Source organism: Octopus sinensis, linkage group LG13 (assembly GCF_006345805.1).
Source record: "Octopus sinensis linkage group LG13, ASM634580v1, whole genome shotgun sequence".
NCBI classification, from domain to species: domain Eukaryota; kingdom Metazoa; phylum Mollusca; class Cephalopoda; order Octopoda; family Octopodidae; genus Octopus; species Octopus sinensis.
This window is the reverse complement of record NC_043009.1, coordinates 21095985-21121060: the sequence shown is the minus strand read 5'-3', so window position 1 is coordinate 21121060 and position 25076 is coordinate 21095985. Positions and strand designations below refer to the sequence as shown.

Genomic DNA, 25076 nt, shown 5'->3' with positions numbered 1-25076 from the left:
TACTCTAAAGTGAGTATAGCAGCTGAGTAGTACCATTGATGGGGAGAAATGCTTGACATCTTAGAAAGAGGAGGGAGGACAGGACTTCACACATATAAGCATATCTGAGTGGCTTTAGGATGTCATTTTCACTGTATTAGGTGGGTGGGGCTCTTTGAGCACTGCAAGACTCCAATCTTTTTAGTCCTTTGTCCATAAGACTCAACATCTTGAGATCAGCCTTCAATATTTCATCGCATGTCTTCCTGGGTTTCCCTCTTCTATAAGTTCCATCCACTTGATGTGATCAGTATTTCTTTATGCATCTGCCCTCATCCATAAGCACCACACGACCAAACCAGCACAGCCTTCTCTTTTACACATTTCATCTGATTCCTCTTATATATCTGTGGTGTAGCCGTGAAGCTTCAGTAATTCTGAGCGATGAGGGTAAGAGTATTCAGAGAGCAGCTAATTTCATCTGGAAAGCTCAGGTGAATGACCAGGTACGACAGCCAGGGTGGAGATTGATTATCTCTGATAATCTCTGGAGATTGATTATCTATGAGGTTAAGAAAACCTCATAGACACCAGATGAGCTGAGAAGTATCTGACACTCTCATCTTTGGCCATGAAGTTAGTCTTGAGTTATTAATCTCCATTTCATTACAGCTTTCTGTTACATGTGACTGATAACTATCAGTAAATGTCTCTGCACTAACTCTCAGGTACTCATGCTTTAACCAGTAATTGCAACATATTACTGTTATCATACCATCTTATATAACAGCAGTTGGGACTTTTACCTATTTTCTTTGCTACTGAATATGTTGTGTGTGTGTGCGTGTGTGAAACGTCCTTTCAAATAACTAGTTTTAACTTACAATTCAATGTTTGTTATTAGAATGTAATTTAAAATTTAACACAATTCATATTTTTAATCTGAAATATTATTTTGGTCTTAATTTACTAAAATAATTTATTAAATGTCTGTCTTGTAATTAAGAAAACAAACAAATAAGAAATTTTTAGTGAATTTTTAAAGTTGTATTCTCCCCTGTCCACTAGATGGCAGCAATGCTGATATCCAGTGTGAGGATGAAATTATTTATATGAATGTTGGGGAAAATGATATCATTATTCCTGATTCCATCCCAGTCGATGAACTTCAGTCATACATTCAAAATAAACGAAATTTTGAAGGGGGTTTCGGTGCTGAATACAGGGTGAGTATCATTTTCAAAATTCTTTTTTTGTTTTGTCTGGTAATTTCTGTTGAGGTAAATATATTGAAATAATTGTGTAGAAGATATTTGAAATTGCCTGTCAGGTGGCTATGTGCCCAGAGTTTCAGACACAATCTAACTTCCTACTTATAACTCTTTTCTTTTAATTAAATTTTATTGCTTTAACTATTAAAAATTTTTCATTTTATCCACTACTGTGCCTCCCATACCATTTACCTTTCATAGCACCAAAGTCTCTACATCATTTGACCATTTACAATAGTGTTTACTTATGTTTGTGTGAAGTAAAGAATGGTGTTATTGAAACATGTCTATATCTATCTGTTCTTTGCCAGTCACATGTTAATAGGAGCCTGTTCTTGATGTTAATGGTACGGAAATCAAAGCTTTTAATATAGAATTCCTTTCTTAGAATTTATTACTTTGGTGAGGGTTCTTTGTTTACAGTATGGCTTCAATAGCAAGCTTATAACTATATGCTGCCTACTCTCTCTCTCACCAGGAACATTTTACTTCACACACATGCACACACACACACACACACATACACAAAGTGTGTGCATATTGTAAAGATGTGTTTTCTGCTTTTCAAACATGCCTTCAAGCAGTATAATTTAAACACAAATGTAATTGTAGTATATGCTTTTAGTAATTGTGTCATATAATTTCAATAAATGTGAGTTGTAAATATTTTGTGTAAATGGCAGTTGGTTTTAAAAAGTTAGCAAGGAAACGTATTTATTTGTATGAAGTGAAAAAAAAATCAAGAATTTAAAGAACCCCATCTTTTAAAAGTAAAAGGGTGCTAAAGATTAGTATGTAAATAGATTCTGAAATTACACAACTGAATTTGTGATTAAAACATTTCAAAATTCTAAAATCAAAAATAAATATTTCTTTTTTTTATTTTTGTTTGTAAATTTATTTTCAGAGATTATCCCAGAATACTGAAGCAACATGCAAAGCTGCCAATCTGCAGGAAAATAAAGCAAAGAATAGATATAAAAATATTGTTGCATGTAAGTAGATTAAGATGTAAACTATAAAACATTGATTTTGATTCTATTGTGTCACTTTTAAGCTTTGACTTGTATAACTTGCATAAATATTGTTTTGTAGATGATCATTCACGAGTGATTTTGGAGAAATGCAAAGATAGTGATTCTGACTATATCAATGCTAATTACATCGATGTAAGTAGTTTTTAAAAATTTTTTCATTTTTTATAGATACTTCTAGTTTTGCATTAGCATTTTAATTTAGGAGTGATGGTCATACAGATGTAAGAAATGTTAAAATAAATCTGTTAAGAGTCAGGATTCTCCCTTTCATACACCAATTAACTGTGAATTGAAAGTAATATTTTGAATTAAGCTTATCAAAGCTAAGTTATGATGAATTCTGAAATTCCAGGAAACTGATGGTTAACAGTAGCAAGAATTAACCTGCTGGAAAATTTGTTGAAAAGTTTGGTGACAGGGAGACTAAAAAAAATCAGTTTTGTCCATTGCTTTTTGCCTGCTGAATGAGAGAGAAAGTAAGAGAGAGAGAGTGAGAAATAGTGTGTGTGTGTGTGTGTAAATTGGGTTTTCAGTAAGTACAATAATGAAGGTTTTAAAGTGAAAGAGTGATGTGTGTGGTTGACATGAGAGTGAGGGACAAAGCAGAGAAAGAAAGGGTGTGAGTGGGTCAGAAGTGTGAGTTATGGGGCTAAGTTTACCGAGATAGTTCTTAGGAGATTTCTTATTCCTTTGCTGGGTGGGGTTTGCTGACTTAGACAAGAAAGTGCAACAGCTGGGAATGCTTTCAGGGTTTCTGTGGAGGATGGGAGGAAGTTGAGGATGTTATCTTCAAACTGGTGACCTGACCTCAATACTTACAACAAAGGGCATTCTACTAATGGTATCCAAGAGCTTCATGGTGTTTCTAAAATAGCTGACAGAAAACTTATAACCAAAACTGGAAATTCTGCCCCCAATGAGCAACTGAAATAATTTTAGTCAACCTAATACTACGGTAGAAGATACTTACCCAAACTACCATGCTGTGGAGTTGAATTTAAAGCCCCTTAGTTGAAAGCAAACTACTTAACCAATCAGCTATTCTGGTAATCAAATGCTACAATATATAATAGAATTGTTTGATCTTGATCTTCTGCTACATAGCAATACATTTTAAGAATCACAAACTATCCTCAAATTGTTCAACATTGATGCTTCATGGAAAAAATTCTCTTACCCAAACCTCCAGTCAGTACATTCTTTCAGTCCCACATTAAAACATGTAGGAAAGCTATGCTTTAAACATACAAAATGGTTACCTAGCATGGACATCCATTAATTGTTTGTGGGTTTGGAAAGGTTTGTCTGCCATAAGAAAAAAGTGGAATCAGATGTTTTGGAATTGACCCTATGTCTGGGGGAGATTTCTGGTAAATCAAATGAACACAGGAATACTATATCCTTCAAAACTTCCATGCTTCTCAAAATTTGCCAACACTACACCTGGTGTCTCATTTTTTTACTTCTTTTATGACTCATTCTCTGCGTATTATTCAATGTTCTGTACATTCACTTTTGACTACCTTTCCTGATGAGGTGTAGCAAACTTGAGCACTGTATAAAATAAGTTCATTATTATTATTATTATTATTATTATTATTATTATTTGGGAAGCCAGAAGGCTTCCCAGACCCCAGTTGAACCGTCCAACCCATGCTAGCATGGAAAGCGGACGCTAAACGATGATGATGATGATGATCTCAGGTTTTGTTGTAACTCTTGGAGTCATGCATACATCGTAGACTTACTGCCTGCAGCCTATGATGCTATGCTGGCCATTCTTTTCAGCTATCTAATACTTTCCTGATTATTCTTACTGTGCCAAGGAGACAAAACTTTTGTAACAGTTCTACTGGGCTCTCTATCTAATTTCCTTTATATTTCTCTTGATGTCTTCTGATACTGTTCCCAAGGACCCAACAATAATTGGCCCTATCTTCACCTTCTTCATTTTCTATAGCTGGGCTATTTGGTACTTAAGAGGGATGTATATACATCTATTTTTTCACCTTGCTTCTTGACTATCCATGGGTCAAAGGGGCATGCAACATCAACTCAATAGGACATGTGGTGCATCTTCTCCACCGTCACTAGGTTCAGTCTGTTATGCTTTAGCACCTGATCTTTTTGGATTAGGAAATCCCTGAGGATTTTGCAGGTCTCCAACTCTTTCACTTTCTGTGGATTGTTCTCATACCACATCTTACCTCTCTCTAGCCCCCACTTTTCACAGTTTCCAATATAGCACTTTCGCTATCTCATTGTGTCACCACAACTTGTAGTCGTTTTGGACAAGCCTAAGGCATTTGTTCGCAATATGGGTAATGGTTTCATCCACTCTATTACAGATGCAGCACAGTGGAGACACTTGCTCATTCCTAAGGTTGACCCTTCAATTCATGGCCAAAGCTCGGTCTTGCACTGCCAGTATAATGCTCTCAATCTCTTTTTTCAGTGTTCTTCCTTCAGCCAATCCTACCTGTTTTCCAGAAACTTCTGTTGTGGCCACATGGAATTGATTGTGTTGTCCCTTGTTGTGTAATTCTTCTTCATGTCCTTTCTGTACTTCTTTGTTTTTCCTTTTTTTCTCTGCTTTCAAAACTCCCTCATTCCTAACTGACACTAGCAAGGTTTTCTTACTTTGGGATCGGTATCTCATTAAGTTCCTGAGGACAATATGTAAGCAGTCTTCCTCATTTATTAGTCCTCTTCCTCCATTTGCTCTCTCCCTGTATAGGCAAACAGTGTCTGCATGTGGATGATGGGCTCTATGTATCATTAGGAGCTTTCTTGACTTCCTATCCAACTCCTTTAGCTCCTCTTATGTCCACTTCAGGATTCCAGCACCGTACCAAACTACTGTGACTGCTTGTGAGTTTATTGAGGAAATTATATTTCTGACATGCAATTCTGAAGCCAATATTTTTCTCACTCACTGCAGCTACTCTTTCTTTTTCCAAGAAGGTTTTTAAAATGAATTGATCAATTTTCTAAACGCTTCTTAGCTGATCCCCCTTTGATTCTAATTGATGACCCAGAATTTTTACCTAATAGGTCTTTGATGGATTTCCAGGCAAGATGGTGTTTTTTACTAATGTGATCTTTGGATAGTTTGCTAATTTTGCCGTTGATAAAGTCAACCTCAGCGTTCAAGTAAGCCTCATCAAGATTCTTCTTGGCAGTTATGAGCTAGGTCTTTAGTGACTGGGATGGAGAATGGTGGTAAGCTAGTGATATAGACTTTAGATGGTTTCTGGCTTTGATGACATTTGGAGAATTAGAAGCTTTGCTCTGGCCCCTACTCTTCTTATCAGTGATTCTCTCTCCAATGCCCAGTCTCTTTTACAATCTCTTGAACAAGCCTCAAATTGTCCAAGACTGAATATGTAAACAAGTGCCTGTCCAACAGTGATTTCATCATCCATACTCTCTTAAATACGCCCTTAAATATGGTTTCTGATTACAAATATCTTGGGTTATACATATCATCATCTGAAAAAGATTTTCTAACTAGAAAGGGTATGGCCTGGTCAGCCTGTAATGATATGCATAAGATCTGGTCATCAAATCTAAGTAGAGATTTCAAACTTAAAATCTTCAAAGCCACAGTCGAACCAATTCTACTATATGGCTCAGAAACGTGGACATTATCAAAGAAGCTTGAGAGGCAGTTGGATGGAACTTACACTCGCCTCCTTATGAGAGCTCAAAATCTCTCGTGGAAGCGTCATCCAACCAAAGTACAAATATATGGGAAACTACCACCTATATCATCTCTTGTGAAAGGTAGAAGAGTCCAGTTTGCTGGACATTGTTGTAGAGCTGAAAACGAGGTAATTTCTACTCTTCTCCTCTGGAAGCCATCTGCTCGCGATACCAGAGGGCGTACACTCTCCTACCCTGATGTAATCTCCAGGGATACAGGCATCCAGCAACAGGATCTCCGTAATGCTATGATGGACCGTGAAGTCTGGCATAACATAGTAAATTCCATTGTCTCGACCACGGTCAAACAATGCTGATAATGACTCTTTCTTGGTATTTTCTTTCATATTGTTGTGTCTAATTCCTTCTGCCTGAAGTATTCCCAAGTATTTATAACTGGATATTATTAGTACTACTATTATTATTGTTATTATTATTATTATTATTATCATTATTACTATTATTATTATTCTTTTTATATTATTTTAGAGTGAGAGTGCAACACATACCATCAAAGTGACACTGGGGCACAAATATACAAAGTTTGATATTCCAAGTTTGGTATATCATGACCATCCGTCTGATAAGGGTACACCAGGTACATGCATCACAACATGGTGATCTCATATCAAGATAAAACAGTGCATGACCTTGCAGGTGGGGGCCCATTTAGAATTTTCTTCAGATCAAGTAACCCAACCTGTTCAAAGGTCCCTGAATAAGGGTTATTTAAGGATGTTGGATGAAACACCTGTGTTTCCAGAGGTGAATTATTCAAGCCCCAAAGAATCCCTCTCAACACATGGCTATGATGCTCCCCCACTACTTCTGCTTATGATCAGAGCTGCACATATCATCAGCCACCAAGGGACATGCTCAGTTGGTTATGGTCCAACAACTGACAAGTGGTATTGAGCAGAATATTTACTGTAGCCCATCTTTTTTATATCAAACCATGCGCATGGTAACACTTCCAATCAGTTAAGATCAGAAGCCATGAAAACCAGTACCTGCTACTGCATCAGGGCATATTATTATTTAGCCTGATAGCTCCGGGTCAATAAGCTCCGATCTTGGGCAGCTAAGATAAAGCCTTCACTCTATCTTTAGTCCCGAGCTCTGTAGCCACTGATGGGTGTGCTTCTGGTCTACATCAGCTTGTATGTTACGGGCCACATATTTGCCATGTAGAGGTTTTTGTTCCTACATATCAGCCAATTGTTCAAACACATTTTGTTTTGCTATTGATTTCACCTTCTTTACAACTACAGTTGCTGCACATCCCTCATGCTGTTCAAACTGGGTATTATTATCATCATCATCATCATCATTATTATTTTTATTTTTATTTTGTTTCCATTTCTTTCTGAGTGTCTTCCCAACACCTAGGACAAAGAAACTTACTGTATACATAGGCAGGCCATTAAAATAAATACACCAGTTTGTTCATATACAGTCAAATTATGTGATAGGATGAAAAGGAAAAATATATAAAATGGAAAAAGAAAAATGGGAGAAAAGAAAAGAAAATTCACATTATTATTATTATTATTATTATTATTATTATTATTATATTATTATTATTATTATCATTATTACTATTATTATTATTCTTTTTATATTATTTTAGAGTGAGAGTGCAACACATACCATCAAAGTGACACTGGGGCACAAATATACAAAGTTTGATATTCCAAGTTTGGTATATCATGACCATCCGTCTGATAAGGGTACACCAGGTACATGCATCACACATGGTGATCTCATATCAAGATAAAACAGTGCATGACCTTGCAGGTGGGGGCCCATTTAGAATTTTCTTCAGATCAAGTAACCCAACCTGTTCAAAGGTCCCTGAATAAGGGTTATTTAAGGATGTTGGATGAAACACCTGTGTTTCCAGAGGTGAATTATTCAAGCCCCAAAGAATCCCTCTCAACACATGGCTATGATGCTCCCCCACTACTTCTGCTTATGATCAGAGCTGCACATATCATCAGCCACCAAGGGACATGCTCAGTTGGTTATGGTCCAACAACTGACAAGTGGTATTGAGCAGAATATTTACTGTAGCCCATCTTTTTTATATCAAACCATGCGCATGGTAACACTTCCAATCAGTTAAGATCAGAAGCCATGAAAACCAGTACCTGCTACTGCATCAGGGCATATTATTATTTAGCCTGATAGCTCCGGGTCAATAAGCTCCGATCTTGGGCAGCTAAGATAAAGCCTTCACTCTATCTTTAGTCCCGAGCTCTGTAGCCACTGATGGGTGTGCTTCTGGTCTACATCAGCTTGTATGTTACGGGCCACATATTTGCCATGTAGAGGTTTTTGTTCCTACATATCAGCCAATTGTTCAAACACATTTTGTTTTGCTATTGATTTCACCTTCTTTACAACTACAGTTGCTGCACATCCCTCATGCTGTTCAAACTGGGTATTATTATCATCATCATCATCATCATTATTATTTTTATTTTATTTTGTTTCCATTTCTTTCTGAGTGTCTTCCCAACACCTAGGACAAGAAACTTACTGTATACATAGGCAGGCCATTAAAATAAATACACCAGTTTGTTCATATACAGTCAAATTATGTGATAGGATGAAAAGGAAAAATATATAAAATGGAAAAAGAAAAATGGGAGAAAAGAAAAGAAAATTCACATTATTATTATTATTATTATTATTATTATTATTATTATTATTATTATTATTATTTCTTTCCGAGACAACGGACATGTGCGAAGCTGCTCCGTAAGTTTTCTGCAAATTTTGTTAGAAATCCTGTGTAAAGTTTTTATATTTTTCGATATTTGTGTGGCCAAGCCAACTAACTTCTTGCGGAGCTAGTTGGCTAGGCAAAATTTTACCCCATTGGGGGTAAAATCACTGTTTAATATTTGACTTTTGTATACATTTCACTCACAAATTTTCAAAATGGCTATGAAGAGAACTGGCTGTTCTCTCCTTCAAGCTTCACACCCACCACACAAAAAAATTTCGTTAGCGGCTCCAAACCGCCCATTTCACACCTTAAAAGGCAAAGAAAATATTCCAATGGTACGTGCTGGAAAGCAAAACATTCCAAATGAAAATAAAAACGAAGGCGTCACTTTCGATGTCATCAAAGATTTCCCTCCTCTTCCCGCTACCAATCTCCCAGCACTGGAGAAGGATGGAAGAAAGAGCGTTCCGAAGAGACAGAACAACGATGGCGTCGCCTTTGACGTCAACAAAGATTTTGCTTCTTTTCTTTCCACCAGTGCAACAGCACCAGAAAAAGAAGCAAAGAAAATGACCAGCAACCACACCGACACAACCACCAGCAACAAAACAACAAGCTACCATAGTAATTTCGCCTCCGCCACAAAAGAAAATTCGGAGGAAATAAAAGTTACAATACATCAAATAAAATCCGCAAAGGAGTTGTTGAGAAAAGAGAGAAACACTGTTTTCCTCAATACACCTCAACAACTCATAAATGATACAAACAAGAAAACAATAATTTACAAGGTATTTGACAAAAAAATCAAAAGAGTGACGAACGCAACACCCCAACAATTGGAAATAGCTCTGAAGCCCATATGGGCCAAAAAGAGCTATGTCACCAGAGGGAAGTGTTACGGAACCGTGGAGGTTCACTTCCCAACAGAAGAGGATGCAAGGGCGCATGCTATTTCGCCCTTGCAAAATGAAAGTTTGTTCCTGGTACCATCATACCTCAGGCGAAGGGTCCAAAAAATGAAAATAGACACAGTACCACCCGAACTGCATATATCATGGCTGGTGATGGCTGTCCTCTATGACATAGAGGACACTGCCACTATTCTAGATGTACAAAGGGTGAAGGAGAAAAACTGGTCAGGTATGGGAGTTCAACTGCTGGTACAAATCCAGCAGGAAAATATTAATGCCATACCTGACTCGGTAAATTTACCAGATGGAACCAGGCTGCGCGTTACTGTGGAGGGGCGAAAGCCAAAATGTTACCTCTGCAGCAGCGAAAGCCACCTAAAGAGGGACTGCCCCATTCACAAAAAAAGAATGGAGGCAAACGGCAAGAGGCAGCAGCAGCAACAACAACAACAACAGCACGAAACACCAAAGGCTGCAACACCACCAACACCATCATCACCACCACGACGAACGACGCCACCTCCAACAACAACCACCAAACCAACACCAACCCCAGCACCAAGAAAAACGACAACTAAAAAACCAGTAGAAACACCAACACCGTCATCATCACCAATAGACACAGCAACAACACCGCTACCAGCAGAACCAACAGAAATCTTTCGCCCTGCTGATGAAGCAGACCCAACAGTCATCCCCTTTCCGGATCAAGATAGCTCGGATTGTGCGAGCACTGATACCGAGAAAGGGGAATGGCACACAGTGCCTCCAAAAAAGAAAAGGAGGGAAAAACAAAAGGACTCACAGGGGAAGCACGAACAAATAGTGCTTCCCAACATCAACAACAACAACAACAACACACATTCACAACAACAAACAACAACAACACTTTCGACACCACTACTGCCACTGTCACACACACCAACACACACAGACACAGTTACATCAATAAACACAAAGAATGAAAAGCTAGTTGCGTATCTAAAAGACAAAACAAGTACAAATATAACAGATTTCGTTATACCAACACACAACACACCACCAGCACACATTCTCACAATAAAAATCTTCCCTAATGATGTGGGATCGCTAGGGAAAAGTTTCTCAAAGAAACTATATAAAAATATTGTGGAAGCACCCGTGCAAAAGCACAAGGGAGCCACCCCCACCACCAACAACAGTAAGTAGAGCCTTTTTTTCTCCTTTTATTTTTTCTTTCCACCTTTAAAACATGGCAAAACTTAGAATCGGTTGCTTGAATGTGAGAGGCCTCGGGTCACCTTGGAAACAGGGTCACCTGTTAAACGACCTTAGGTTTCATGATGTGGATGTAGCAGCCATCAGTGAAACCAGGCTCTCCGACCCGCAGGAACTTGCAGCCCTTTTTGGCGGATACGAGATATTTCTATCTCCGTGTCGGCCGGGAGCGGACGGTGGTGGTACTGTGGTGTTGTTTCAGAAGGGCCTGGATTTGAAAATAAGGACAGTCTTCCTGGATCCGGAAGGTAAGTTGGTAGTCCTTGACGTAGACGGTAGTGACGGCGGTGCTTTCAGACTGCTGGCTGCCTACGCTCCGACAGGAGCAGGGCAGTCGGATTATTTCAAACGTCTGGAAGTTTTCCTGCGAACGTCATGCACTCTAGTGCTAGTTGGGGATTGGAACGCTGTCTTAGACGCACGTTTCGATCGGGTGGGCAGGGAAGCATCTGATAGGAGAGGAGGGTGCAAGAGCCTCGCCAACCTACTCAGACGCTTTCAGCTGTCCGACAGGTTTTGACTAGACAACCCGAATGTGCCAATGTGGACTTGGACCAATCGCATCGGGTCGTCTAGATCGTACTTAGATAGAGTGTTTTGTAGACCAGTGGATAAGGACAGCATAGGGTGTCCACAATTCCACCTAGTCGACTACACGGACCATAAATTCGTGATCTGTACGGTCGACTTAGATAGGCTACATAGACAGGGACCCGGCTACTGGAATCTGAACGCGTCGTTAACGGCGTGCAAAGCTTACAGAGACCGGATTAGTTTACTAGTTAAGCGGGCGCTCACAGGGGCAATCATCAACAACAACTGGTGGTTTGCCATCAAGAGAGCAATTAGAGTAGAGTCGATTAGGTTTAGTAAGACTCTAGCTATTGAACGTAGGAAGAGAGAGCAGGATTTAGTTAAGAAACTAGACGAGGCTCTTGAGACTGGCATCGCGACCGACATGTTGGCGGCAAGGTTGGCCCTCGACCAACACTTTGACGCCAAACACGAAGGCTGCGTTGTCAGAGCTAAGGCACGTTCGCTAAGCGGGGAGGGGACTAGAGCCACTCGATGGGCCCGCGTGGCAGAGGCGAAGTGAGGCAACAAAGCAACCATTCGGTCTTTGGTGGACCAGAATAGGTGCGAGGTTACCGAACCAAAGCAGATGTGTACGGTGTTTCAGCGGCACTTTGCTCAACTGTTTGGGACGAGCGGTGGAATGCACAATGGTGCAGACTTTGGTGTGTACCTGGACGGCCTACCGCAACTCTCAGACAGCGAGGCAGAGTGCTGCGAAGGACCGATATCTGCCTGGGAAGTGGAGGAAGGGATGAAGAGTTGCACGAGAGGTAGATTGCCAGGTTTGGATGGTCTGCCCTACGAGCTTTACACTTTAATGCCAGACTTGTTTGCGGGCCTGTTGGCAAACGTCTACTGCAACTGGCAGCAAAACGGGAGAATTCCTGCTTTTGACTGTCGAGGGGTGGTGGCTTTGCTAAAAAAGGACCCAAACAAGGGGGACATTATAGGGAATTTTCGGCCCATCACTCTGCTCAATGCAGAGTTGAAAATTTTGGCCAAGATGCTAGCCAAGAGATTGGCGCTTGTCATGGACAAGCTGGTCGGCAAGACGCAGACACGCGCTGTGCCGACCAGGTCGATACACGACAACCTCCATCTCATGCGCTACATCATAGATAGGGTGGGTAACGACGCTGGCGCGGGTGGGGCTTTGATCAACTTAGATCAGAGTAAAGCCTTTGATAGGGTCGATCATCGGTACCTGACAGGTGTTCTCAAGGCAGCTGGCTTCGGTCCAGTCTTCCGCGGGTGGATTGCTGCTTTATACAGCAACATCTGCTCGGTGATACGGGTGAACGGTCACCTTTCGGAACCGTTCGACATCTCGCGTTTGGTCCGCCAAGGATGCCCTCTCTCCTTCCTCTTGTACATATTGACTCTCGAGCCATTGCTGCGCAAGTTGGAGGCTTTGAGGGGTATCCCGCGCGATCTAGGAAGCGGAAACAGCGTGTCTGCCTATGCTGACGACATCACCGTGATGGTGTTGAGCAACAGGCACATTGGCCTGATTGGTGAGACACTAAACGAGTACGAAGTGGTGACAGGGGCAAAGATTAACACAGAAAAGTTTGTGGGCTTGCAACTGGGCACCTGGAGAGGCAAGCCTATGCCGTCCAACAGCGTCGTAGGGCGCTGGACAGATGGACCCGTTAAACTGCTCAGGGTTTAGTTCGGTCCGGACCTCCAGGTGGATAAAAACTGGGAAGAGGTGACAAGCAGGGTGGCACGTCTCACCCAGAAATGGGCCGAGAGGAAGCTGTCCCTGAAAGGTCGAGCGGAGGTGGCGAATGCGTACATCGCATCCGTCATCTATTACCGCTTGACTGTCGTCCCTTGTCTCAACCGCTGGTTGGCCAAGCTGGTACGCCTGCTCTTCGACTTTTTTTGGAAGGGTCAGGTGCCACTGGTCAGGCGATCCATCTGCTGTCAACGACCACTGAACGGAGGCCTTGGAATGCCGTGGTTACTGATGCGCAGACATGCGCTCAGGCTGCGACATCTCAAGCGTTTCCTAGACGGTGTACAGGTGTGGTCGTCTTTTGTCAGACGCGACTTTCCGCAGCTCATCTCTTTGACAGAGCTGCAGACCTGGATCAAACGTAGACCGAGAAAGGGCGCTTGACACCTCGAGTGCCGTCAAGCTCTCTCCGCCCCCCGCCAGGCGGGCAATGCGATCGGTTTCAGCTCCACTCTAGCGTTCTATAGAGGGTTAGTGGAGGAAAAATGCGACGACATTCTCGGGGAAACTCTAGGTGTTGACGATAACGAACTGAGCGGTCTGTTCGGAAGGACTTTCGGGCCGGAGCCAATGGATAATTTCCAGAAGTCGCTCGCCTGGCAGTGCTACCGAGGGGCTCTGCCTGTTCGGGATAAACTCTACCGGCACGGAAGTGCCGTCAGCCGGGCCTGCCCAAGGTGTTGCCAGGACGACGAAACCGTTCTGCACGCACTCGTCCAGTGCCCGAGTATTGCTGAACTATGGGTTTATGTTGAACAGCTACTGTCACGTGTAGGACGGATCCGGCTATCAGCCGAATCCATAGTGAAGATTGCCCCCTCCGACCTCCTTTAACGAGGAGGGCGAGGCCGTTTTCTTGTGCCTAGTGGCTGTGGCGAAAGAGGTTGTATGGTGGACCCGTTTGAAAGGGCTAAAGTCAGACACTTTCCTCTTTGGTCAAGGCCTCATCAACTTTTTCAAGTTTCACTTGAAAAGGAAGATGAGGTTAGAGAGGAGAGTGCTGTCCGATAGCAAGTTTTCTGAAAGGTGGGTGAATTGTGCGAGAATGGCCAGTATAAATGGACCAGTTCTCAGGTTTCGCCTGTGATTGAAAAGGGTATTATAAAAGGAGAAAGGGGCTCTCTACCCCCCTTTTGACCAGGCTCCCTTTGGCTTTTATGGTGTTTTTTCCACCAGGAACCTTTCGAAGCGCCTCCCCCTATTGGGAGTTTTTTTCATTGTTACAATCTTTCGTTGTTAAACAGTTTTTACTCAAATTTTTTCAAAAACGGACAAAACCCTTTGTAACCTTTCATCCTGTTTTGTCCCTTTATGTTTTCTAATCATGTGTGTCAGCCCTTGTGGCCAATAAAAAGAATAAATTATTATTATTATTATTATTACCTAATGGCAGCAGTTAAGTAATAATAACTGTATAGAATATTTAATTGTATAACCTCCCTCCTGTTTTTTACCAATTTTTATTAGAACTTTGATCCATTATCCCAATATTTATGATTTATTTACTTTTGAGTTATGCCCTTGCCAGATTTTTTATTTACTTAACTATTCTTTACAATGTGTACCTCTCCCTGTATACTGTTAGAGTTGTGTTTAATTGAAATTATATAAGTATGGCCAATATTTGCCAAAAGGTTAATTGCAGTATTTAATGTTATGTTTTCATTCTTTATAGGGTTTTAATAAACCAAAGAAATATATTGCTTCTCAAGGACCCACTTCAGCAATCATTACGGACTTTTGGCAAATGTTGTGGCAAGTAAATTGCACCAAGTTAGTCATGTTAACCAATTTGATTGAAACAGGCAAAGTAAGTAAATGATAGCAATTTTGTATTCACTGAAATGTTTTGGGGTGAATTTAGATGAAAATGGGTTTTTGTTATTGAGGTTTTGATTTTGCAGGATTGCTAGAATCTGCAAAATGGAGGACAAAATACCTTGTAGTATTTACATCCATTTACATTCTGAATTTGAACCCCAACTAGCTTTGCTTTTGAGTTTGGTTGCTAAAAGAAGCATTAGTAGAGTACTGATTTCTAAGATATTTAATTTGAAGACTTGCTCTCATCACAGAAATTCTATGTATTAGTTATTTAGGCCTTCACTAAATATGCAAATTCATTAGAATGTTATCCTCATTTTTAAAGTGCTTATTGACAATGTTTATATCTAAACTGTTTGTCTTTTTCTTGTATTATAATTTAATTCACATTTAGTGTGTTTTATAGGAATATTAAATCAACTTCAGTATTTAACTGAGATACAATAAACTGTCAATACCAAATGAATTAAAGGCAAAGTTTTTCACTCAGAATGTAATTTGAATTCAAGCTTTAAAGAATCTCAGTTAAATACTGCAAGACATTTTGTCCACCACTCTGACAATTCTGCCAATTTAACGCCTTTGAGTCGGCATGATCTCTGATCATCAAGAAGTTATAAATACTCACTTTATCATCATCATCATCGTTTAGCGTCTGCTTTCCATGCTAGCATGGGTTGGACGGTTCAACTGGGGTCTGGGAAGCCAGAAGGCTGCACCAGGCCCAGTCTGATCTGGCAATGTTTCTACGGCTGGATGCCCTTCCTAACACCAACCACTCTGTGAGTGTAGTGGGTGGTTTTTACGTGCCACCGGCACAGGTGCTAGACAAGGCTGGCAAATGGCCACGATCGGATGGTGCTTTTTACGTGCCACCGGCACGGGGGCCAGGCGAGGCTGGCAACAGCCACGATCGGATGGTGCTTTTTACATGCCACCGGCACAAGGCCAGTCGGGGCGGCGCTGGCAACGGCCACGTTCGGATGTTCTCTTACGAACGTGGCCATTGCCAGCGCCACCCCGACTGGCCTGTGTTTAATAGACCAGAAAGTCAGAATCTTATCTTTGCGTAAAGTTTCATAAAATAATTACATTTTGATCATTCTTTGTTTGTCATGTTTTATCATGTTCACAATGTTTAACTGTTGAAACTGGGAGATGGCATCAAACTGTCTGATGCTTGTTGGTAATGAAAGGGTTAACCAAAAAGCAAAGTTGAAATTAGGAACCAGAAGGAAATTATTTTATTTACATCAATTCTCCAGTTTATTTAAACTCTTCAGTAACTATTTCTGTGCAAAGCTGTTCGGAGGAAGTCAATAGATTTACCATACAACAAGATATGCAATGATGCTTTGTGAGCTTTGTTTTTTTCTTTGTCATTTATTTCTTGTTCTCTCTCTCTCTCTCTTCACTTATATTAATTTCAAATTTGGGCACCAATTTCAGTGGGGGTGGGTAAGTTGAATAGATTGACCCCAATGTTCAACCCCTAAAGGATGAAAGACAAAACCAATCTCAGTAGAATTTGAACTCAGAACGTAAAGACAGATGAAATGCCACTAAGCATTTTGCCCAGCGTGCTACCAATTCTGCCAGCTCACCACTTTTTCTCTTCATTAATATTGGCAAGACTTGGTAGATTGGCAGATTTGGTTGAGTGTTAAATGTATGTTTTGTGGTATTTAGTAACATTTCTGTATGTTCTGTGTTCAAATTCCACCAGAGTTAATACATAACCAATCAAGTACTGGGGTCCATATCAATTGGATTGACTACGTCCTTCCCCCAACTTGAGAACTTGTACCTGTCTTAGAAATCAATTGAACTATCATGTAGAAGGACCTGTAATTCTCAATTGGATCAGTTCTCTCCTGGATGGGATTCTCACTTAGGTGTACAAGGTCTGATCAAAAGAATCAGAATTGGTGCTATAAAAAGAAAACTACAATACAGATCAATTCAGTGTTTAATCTCCATCTAAGTGATCTTTTTCTGAAGCCACACATGTTATCCAGCATGGTTTCCATTGATAGAAGAATTCCCGGAACTCCTTTTTGAGGGATAGCAAATAGCTGCTTCATTGCGTTCTCTTGGTTTCCTTGAAGTCCTGAAATTTTATTCCTTTCAAGTGAGATTTTGTTTTTGGAAAGAGAATGAAGTTACAGGGAAAGGGGAGCAAGATCTGGGGAATATAGTGATTGTCAGATCTAGGGAATGTTGTGTTTAACCAAAAGCTACTGCAACTGAATGCAGTTGACTTGGCAGACATATGTCTCATACCCAAATTTTCAATGGGAAAGGATTGAACTAATGTACACAGCCTCAAACAACTCATGCATGGTGATTCAACAGTCTTTCCAGAACATGTGTCAGCTATCTTGGAAACATTTGAACCACTGGCACACTTGTGCTCGGTTCATACAGTCCTTTCCATACACTTTCTGCAAGTTTACATGGGTCCCTGTGCAGGAATCATCACCAAGCTTTTGGCAAAATTTGATACGAATTCTCTGCTCAATTTTCTCAATTAGATAACCACACTCTACACATTTTACTTCTAAGCACTGTTATAAACAACGGAAGTGAGTTATAACTTAATGTGCATGGATGGCAGAGCTCAAGGTCAATCTGTGTGAAGCAGCTTCATTCTGTATACTTTAGCAATAGTCACCATAGCAACAGTCTTGATACTTTTAAATCAGACCTTGTAGATATTACTTTTATGTAGGTCTTGCACACTTCTAGTTTCAGAAGCAATTATTTTACTAAACTTTCATTTAATCAATTCAATTTAGATTCAAATTTATATGTAATATAGATGTTTTCGATCTAATTTGAATTCTTTGCATTCAAATTTGAATTTTTCAATTGGTGCTCAATTCGTTCTGTTACGACGACCAGTCTGAACAAGGGGAGATAATAGAAAAAAGAATCATTTGTTTATTGTTCAGACCAGTCGACGACGTAAATATGTTGAAGCATCTTTTGGTAGAAGCTATGGCAGTGTTCATGAGTTATTTCATCGAACTTTCCAGATATCAATTGGTGGGCTCTACTGGACGAGTTAGATAAGATAGACATGTATTCCCTTACGGCTGATGTAGTTTAACTCTTTTTTTTTCTTCAAGGCTTGGGCACCAATTGAAAAATTCAAATTTGATTGCAAAGAATTCAAATTTGATGGCAAAGAATCCAAACTAGATCAAAAACATCTATATATATATATATATATATATATATATCCCAAATTCTGTGTATATACATGTAACATATATGCTGATCATTCATCTAGCATATATGCAAAGCTTTTCATTCCATATTCAAACTTCATTGTGAATACTTCATCTTTGATTATACTTACTTTTAAATTTTCAGACAAAATGTGAAAAGTATTGGCCAGATAAAGAAGTCAAAATTTCTGGAGATTTAAAGATTCGATGTATACGAGAGCAAAACTTCAGTGATTTTACCATCAGATCATTCTTTTTGCAAAAGGTACCAAATATATTTTCTTCTGTAATCTTTTGAATTACAAATGTGATTAGAATTCACTTCTACGGCAGTTGCAATGTCTAATCTGAAGATATTAGAACAAGGCTGTCAGAGCAATGGGATTTTACAATGGGTGTGGAGTGGCAGATAGGTGGTGGAGCATTCAACAAAATGTGTGATATTTAGTTATAGCCATTTACATTTTGAATTTCTGCACCACCAAGGTCAACTTCACTATTCATCTTTGTAGTAGTCAATAAAGTATAATGTGACTGGATACTCTTCCTAACACCAACCACTTTACAGAGTGCATTGGGTATATTTTATTATGGAGACTCTGCCATTAGCAACACTAAAACCATCACTATCCTGCAGTCTTCCATGTTCATTTGCCAACAACTTTAGGATGTCTACTGAATGTATTTCATCATTGTAACAGACTAAACAGGTTGTCTTGCCCCCAGCAAGATTAAAGAGTAAAACAGTTTTTAAATCACTTATAATGATAATGTATATTTTTAATTGTCATCTTTACATCATCATCATCATCGTTTAACGTCTGCTTTCCATGCTAGCATGGGTTGGACGGTTCAACTGGGGTCTGGGAAGCCAGAAGGCTGCACCAGGCTCAGTCTGATCTGGCAGTGTTTCTACAGCAGGATGTCCTTCCTAACGCCAACCACTCCGTGAGTGTAATGAGTGGCTTTTACGTGCCAGACAAGGCTGGCAATGGCCACGATCGGATGGTGCTTTTTACATGCCACCGGCACGGAGGCCAGTCGGGGCAGCGCTGGCAACGGCCACATTCTGGTGGTTTTCTTACGTGCCACCGGCACTGGTATCACAGCTACAATTTCCATTGATTTTGATCGATTTCAATTTCGATTTCACTTGCCTCAACAGGTCTTCGCAAGTAGAGTTTTGTGTCCCAAGAAGCAAAGGTATGCATAAGTGGACCGGCTACATCCCAGGTAGAGGCCATGGGTTATGGTCTCACTTGTCCTGCTGGGTATTCTCACGCACAGCATACTTCCAAAGGTCTCGGCCACTAGTCATTGCTTCGGTGAGACCTAATGTTTGAAGGTCGTGCTTCACCACCTCGTCCCAGGTTTTCCTGGGTCTACCTCTTCCACAGGTTCCCCTCAACCGCTAGGGTGTGGCACTTTTTCACACAACTATCTTCATCCATTCTCACCACATGACCATACCAGCGCAAACGTCTCTCTTGCACTCCACAGCTGATGCTTCTTAGGTTCAACTTTTCTCTCAAGGTACTTACACTCTGTCGAATATGAACACTGACATTACACATCCATCAGAGCATACTGGCTTCATTTCTTGCGAACTTATGCATATCCTCAGCAGTCACGGCCCATGTTTCACTGCCATGTAGCATGGCTGTTCGTACACATGTCATACAGTCTGCCTTTTACTCTGAGCGAGAGGCCTTTTGTCACCAGCAGAGGTAAGAGCTCCCTGAACTTTGCCCTGGCTATTCTCATTCTAGCCGTTACACTTTCAGCCCACCTGCCCCCGCTACTGACTTGGTCACCTAGGTAATGGAAGCTATCAACTACTTCTAGTTTTTCTCCCTGGAATGTGGCGAAAGTTGGTCTCTGTGCATTTTCAGTATTTATTGCTCCTGAGCATCTGCCACATACAAAAACTATCTTCCTAGTTAGCCTTCCTTTGACATTGCTGCACCTCTTATGTGTCCATAGCTTACACTTGGTGCATCTTATAGAGGAATCTAGTGGAACTTCCTCTCCACCTTACTTCTTGGATGCAGCACAAATCTACACGTCTCCGTTCAAGCAGCTCAACAATCTCACCAGACCTACCTTTCAATGTGCCAACTCTGAGGGTGTGGGAGGTGTGGGCCTGTGAGACCCTGGGATGAGGGATAACGAGGCATTAACAAATAATGTGATCAACAATTATGGAGCGGAGGGGAAGCACTAAGCAGTAATAAGTGAATTTGCAATGTTATTATCAGTCCGAGTATGCTTGGTGCACATTCAAACTGGGGAACAAGCTGTTCACTGCGTTTTGTCACGGAGAATATCTCTCTCTTGTTGACAAATGGTGTGTATACACCTAGATCAACTCACAGTGCCATCTACCTAAAGATGCTAGCATCTCACAGCCTAGATGGATAGTGCTGCAAGCTGGTCTAAGTATATACACACCATTTGTCAACTAGCCAGATATATTCTCCATGACAAAATGCAGTGAGTCACTTGTTGCCCAATTTGAACATGCATCAAGCATATTTGGACTGATAATAACATTGCAATCCCACAACAATATACAGAACATTGTTTCACCTGAGCACTGTCGTTTCATATTCTCTCATCTTCTATTTTAGGGTGAAGAACCAGTGAGAAAACTGGATCAGTTTCACTTTACCTCCTGGTCAGATCATGGAGTTCCTCCAACTCCAACAGGTTTAGTTAATTTCATGATGAAAATTCGTAATGATTCTGAGGCAGAAACTGGACCACTTGTGGTACACTGCAGGTAAATGTTATTTCACTGCTCCGTTTTTTTTTTTTTTTTTGTCAGAGGCCCATAATGTTTACAGGTCTTCCTAGATGAAGGAAGTTATCCCAGATCCTCTAACAAATGACTGGGCCCAAATGGTTACAACAAAGTGGACTCCACCAAAGATAGTCAGGAGTCCAGATGGTGGCCACTCAATGAAAGGAACAGTTCTTGCAACATGCTTCAACACAACTTCTATTTACCAAATTATTGATATAGTCTATTGGTTGACCTTGGTTATGATATAAGATTCTAGCCCAAAGGACTTGTAGTGAGATTGTATATATAACCATATAGATGAAACATAAACTTCAGATAATATCTGCATCCATTGTAATAGAAATGGAATAATTTTAGAAAGTTTTTCAGTTTTTGATACTTGCAGATTATTTGAGTGATTGTTTAACATAATTGAAACCCTAGAATATTTTAGAGCAAAGGTTCTCAACAGGGACCATTTGAAGCTTGGTGGGGGCATTTTGGAGCAAAGACTTGGGGGTGCTAGAGGGGCACTAGAAGACCCTCAACTTTGGTAAGTTTAATTTGAAATTAACAAGTAACGGCTATATTTTCTTATCTCTGTGACAGTCAGTTTTAAAAAAAACATGTCTTTTCATTTCAAATTTTCAAAAACTTAAAACACTTTTTCCACTTTAGCGACATCAAGCAAATTTCTGGAACCATGTATAACTGGTGTCACTAAAGTGAAGCCCCCTTCAAAAAAACAAAAAACAGATGAATAGTGACAGACAACTAAAAGGAAAAGAAGTAATGAATAAAAGCAAAAAAATTTTGTGTGTCAAATTTTTCTCCAAAAGTTCATGGCTTCACAAGGAAAAAGCGTGGAAATCTGCATATCAAGATAACCAATTGTCAGATTTTTTACTTCCTTTTAAAAAATGCAGATTTTGTGAATGAAACAAACTAGTGTAAGGGTCTCACCCTGCTTGAGATTGGAAACCAAATCTACCAGCTTGTTGCTCGTCAAAATGAGCGAGAAATCATCCACACTACATGATTGATGAGGAAACACTCCACCTCCTAGGACCTGTACTGGTCAAGGAAAGATCAGTCCTTTGTTTAAGGTTTGACCTACATTACTGACCATAGCCTATATAACAGAGAGAATTTTCTATCTCTTCCTCTTATGTGTCAGCTATGACCGAGGGGCAACACCGGCTCTTAGGTGTCAGCCAGACCAAAGAACAACACCCGCTTTTGCATCAGCCTTAACCAAGAGCAGCACTTCCCTTTGCCCTTTGCTCGACATGCGAAGAGAGGCTTTGGGCCGTAAGAAAGGCAATACCGCCTTTATCCTTTCTTCCTTTCTAGTCAGCACCATAAATACCTTACTCTTTCCCTCTCTACTGACAAACAACCTTTTTCTACAGATCAACTACTAACCAGCGTGTCATCCTTGTCGTCACTATCACTAGAATTGCTACTGTCTCTGTAACAACCTGTCGGGTAAATGAATAAATATATGTAAATAACATTTCTTCTTTCTTGGAGTTAATTCTTCAATGTTCACTGGTTACTCTGACGTGAGAACCTTGAAGCATTACATCTATAAGCGACATTCAGTAGTGGATGACATCATATCAAATTGATATGGCACATTACATCCAGCCTGCTACACTAGATCCTGAATAAGAAAGGAATGTTCAATATGACAAATTTTCAGATTTCTTTACATCATTTTAAAAGGGGGCTAATTTTGTGACTCAAACTAACCAGATTCAAGTACAGTGATTACCATCCTCTACAATTTTCTACTCATATGAAGTACATATGTATTGCAACAATTTCTATCAAATACATTCTCTTTCTTGAGCATAAAAAAATCCTCTTCCCAGATGACAATAACTTATATGTCAGATTGATGCAGAAGTTCTAGCTGTTTTGATAAGGGACATCATAAAGGTTTGAAATGATTTCATTGGCATTTACTTCTACTAAAGAGCACTTTCTCAATAGACAACATGCTGATCTCATAAGTGTTGCATGGTGGAAATAAACACCATTACCAAACTTTCAATTCATTATTTCATTTTTTTTGTATTTTAGTTTGTACATCTGTACTCCCGACTGTGTACAAGCACATATGTTGTTTGTTCCTTCTCGAGCCATGCCTGGCTCATAAGGGCCAGTTTCTTGGCGTATAGGTTCCCCACCTGGACGGGACGCTGGTCCATCACAGGTGAGCTGCAAGATGCAGGAGGAAAGAGTGAGAGAAAGTTGTGGCGAAAGTGTCAGCAGAAGTTTTGCCATTACCTTCTGCCAGAGCCGCGTGGAGCTTAGGTGTTTCGCTCATAAACACACACATCATCCGGTCTGAGATTCAAACCCGCGATCCCTTGACCGCAAGTCTGCTGCACTAACAACTAGGCCATGTGCCTCCACACAAGTGCATATGAAAAACAACATCCTTTATTTTTTAATCATTATCTGCCGATATCAAAATAAGTGGTATATTGAAAAATAAAAATATTTTCTAGGGGAGCCATTTGTAACTCCCAGAGACAAAATGGGTTTTGCTTTAGAGGGTTTAAAGTATGGATATTTGTTATACTGAAGAAGGTTGCGCGTTAGTGTATCTCTTTAGTAGAAATTTGTCAACCAGTAAATAATTAGTTTGCTTACCATTTACCATGTAACCAACTTCCTGGTTTTCATGTAGACTTTACACTGTAGGAACAATCTTCCTTAGAATGGCAGACAATCACTGAAGTCTATACAGTCAAATATTTTCTTTAAATAAATTTCTAAAACAACATTTAGTTGGCACTATTCTCCATACGAGTATAAGAAAGCTTGATTCCTCTCGGTGTTGAGGTTCAATAACAATCTGAAGAACTTTCCAAAAGAGTTAATCACCAATGAAAATGATTAATTTAAAGATTTCTGTTCTTCCCATCTTTTAAACTTGTTTCGTTGACTGCTGCCTTACTTCAGCCTGAAAAATAGAATGAGTGGTCAGTCTCAAAGGAAGGAATACACTCAACCTCTCATTTTCTCTATTTTCTCATCCATTATTTACCAAAACATAAATACATACACTCAACAATAGAATAATACAATTAAACTTGATGACATATTTTAATGTGGATTAAAAGGATTTACTTTATTTAAATTGTTTTCATTTATTGCATGTTTATAAGTTTTTTTATTGTTTTAGTGCTGGAATTGGCAGGAGTGGCACATTTATTGCCCTAGATTTCTTGATGGATGAAGCTTTACATCAAGGTACCATAGATATTTTTGGATGTGTAAATCGGATGAGAAAAGCCAGACTGAATATGGTACAAATTGAGGTACTCCAACATTATATTTATACTTCTTATTATAGTCGTGTTTGGGTTAAATGGACTTCAAAGAATATATGATAAGAATATCTAAAGTAGGCACTTTGGCAAAATCATATAAAAAAAACTTGTAAGCAGTATTTATTGTTTTATTATCAGACATTTTATTCTACTTCCTCTTATAATTAAAACTAGGTGAAGAATTAATATTTGAGCATGTCATTCTGACTGTAAAGACAATCAAAGACTTCTGACTCTTGGCATACTTTCTGTTTCCATGATTTGAACAAAGGGAGACTTTCTGTCACCCACTTCACTGTGCAACATGGTGTTCCCACTGCTGGATATTTATAATTATGTGTCTAGGCCTTCTTTTTTAAAATCTAGTATATTAGATATATGTCACCAAGTGTATATATTATGTATATCTTATAATTGTCAGTTTGCATTATACATAGTGTGTTGTGTATACTTATGTGATATAAATATATCTATATATCAGTGTATATAAGCATCTGTGTGTGTGTGTGTGTGCACGCGCATGCATGTGTACATGTGTGTGGTGTTTGTGTGTGTGTGTGTGTGAAGGCATCAAATTGGTAGCCATTAAAGTATTGGCAGGAATACTTTGGCAATTTTCATTCTGGCTGCGTGTGGTCTAAGTTCAAATCCTGCCAATGTCAACTTTGCCTTCCTT

At 39.9% G+C, this 25076-nt stretch overlaps 1 protein-coding gene across 2 annotated transcripts in view; it reads left to right on the top strand.

Annotated features, from left to right (window-relative positions):
- Positions 1–25076, top strand: part of LOC115218423 (receptor-type tyrosine-protein phosphatase T-like) — a 113521-nt gene that overhangs the window by 67905 nt on the left and 20540 nt on the right. For both annotated transcript variants that reach the window (XM_029788228.2, XM_029788229.2), the window contains 7 exons: positions 1048–1205; positions 2158–2245; positions 2346–2419; positions 14887–15021; positions 18414–18533; positions 20899–21050; positions 24253–24388. In XM_029788228.2, the coding sequence (XP_029644088.1) occupies positions 1048–1205; positions 2158–2245; positions 2346–2419; positions 14887–15021; positions 18414–18533; positions 20899–21050; positions 24253–24388 (863 nt within the window). The remainder of the gene's footprint in view (positions 1–1047; positions 1206–2157; positions 2246–2345; positions 2420–14886; positions 15022–18413; positions 18534–20898; positions 21051–24252; positions 24389–25076) is intronic.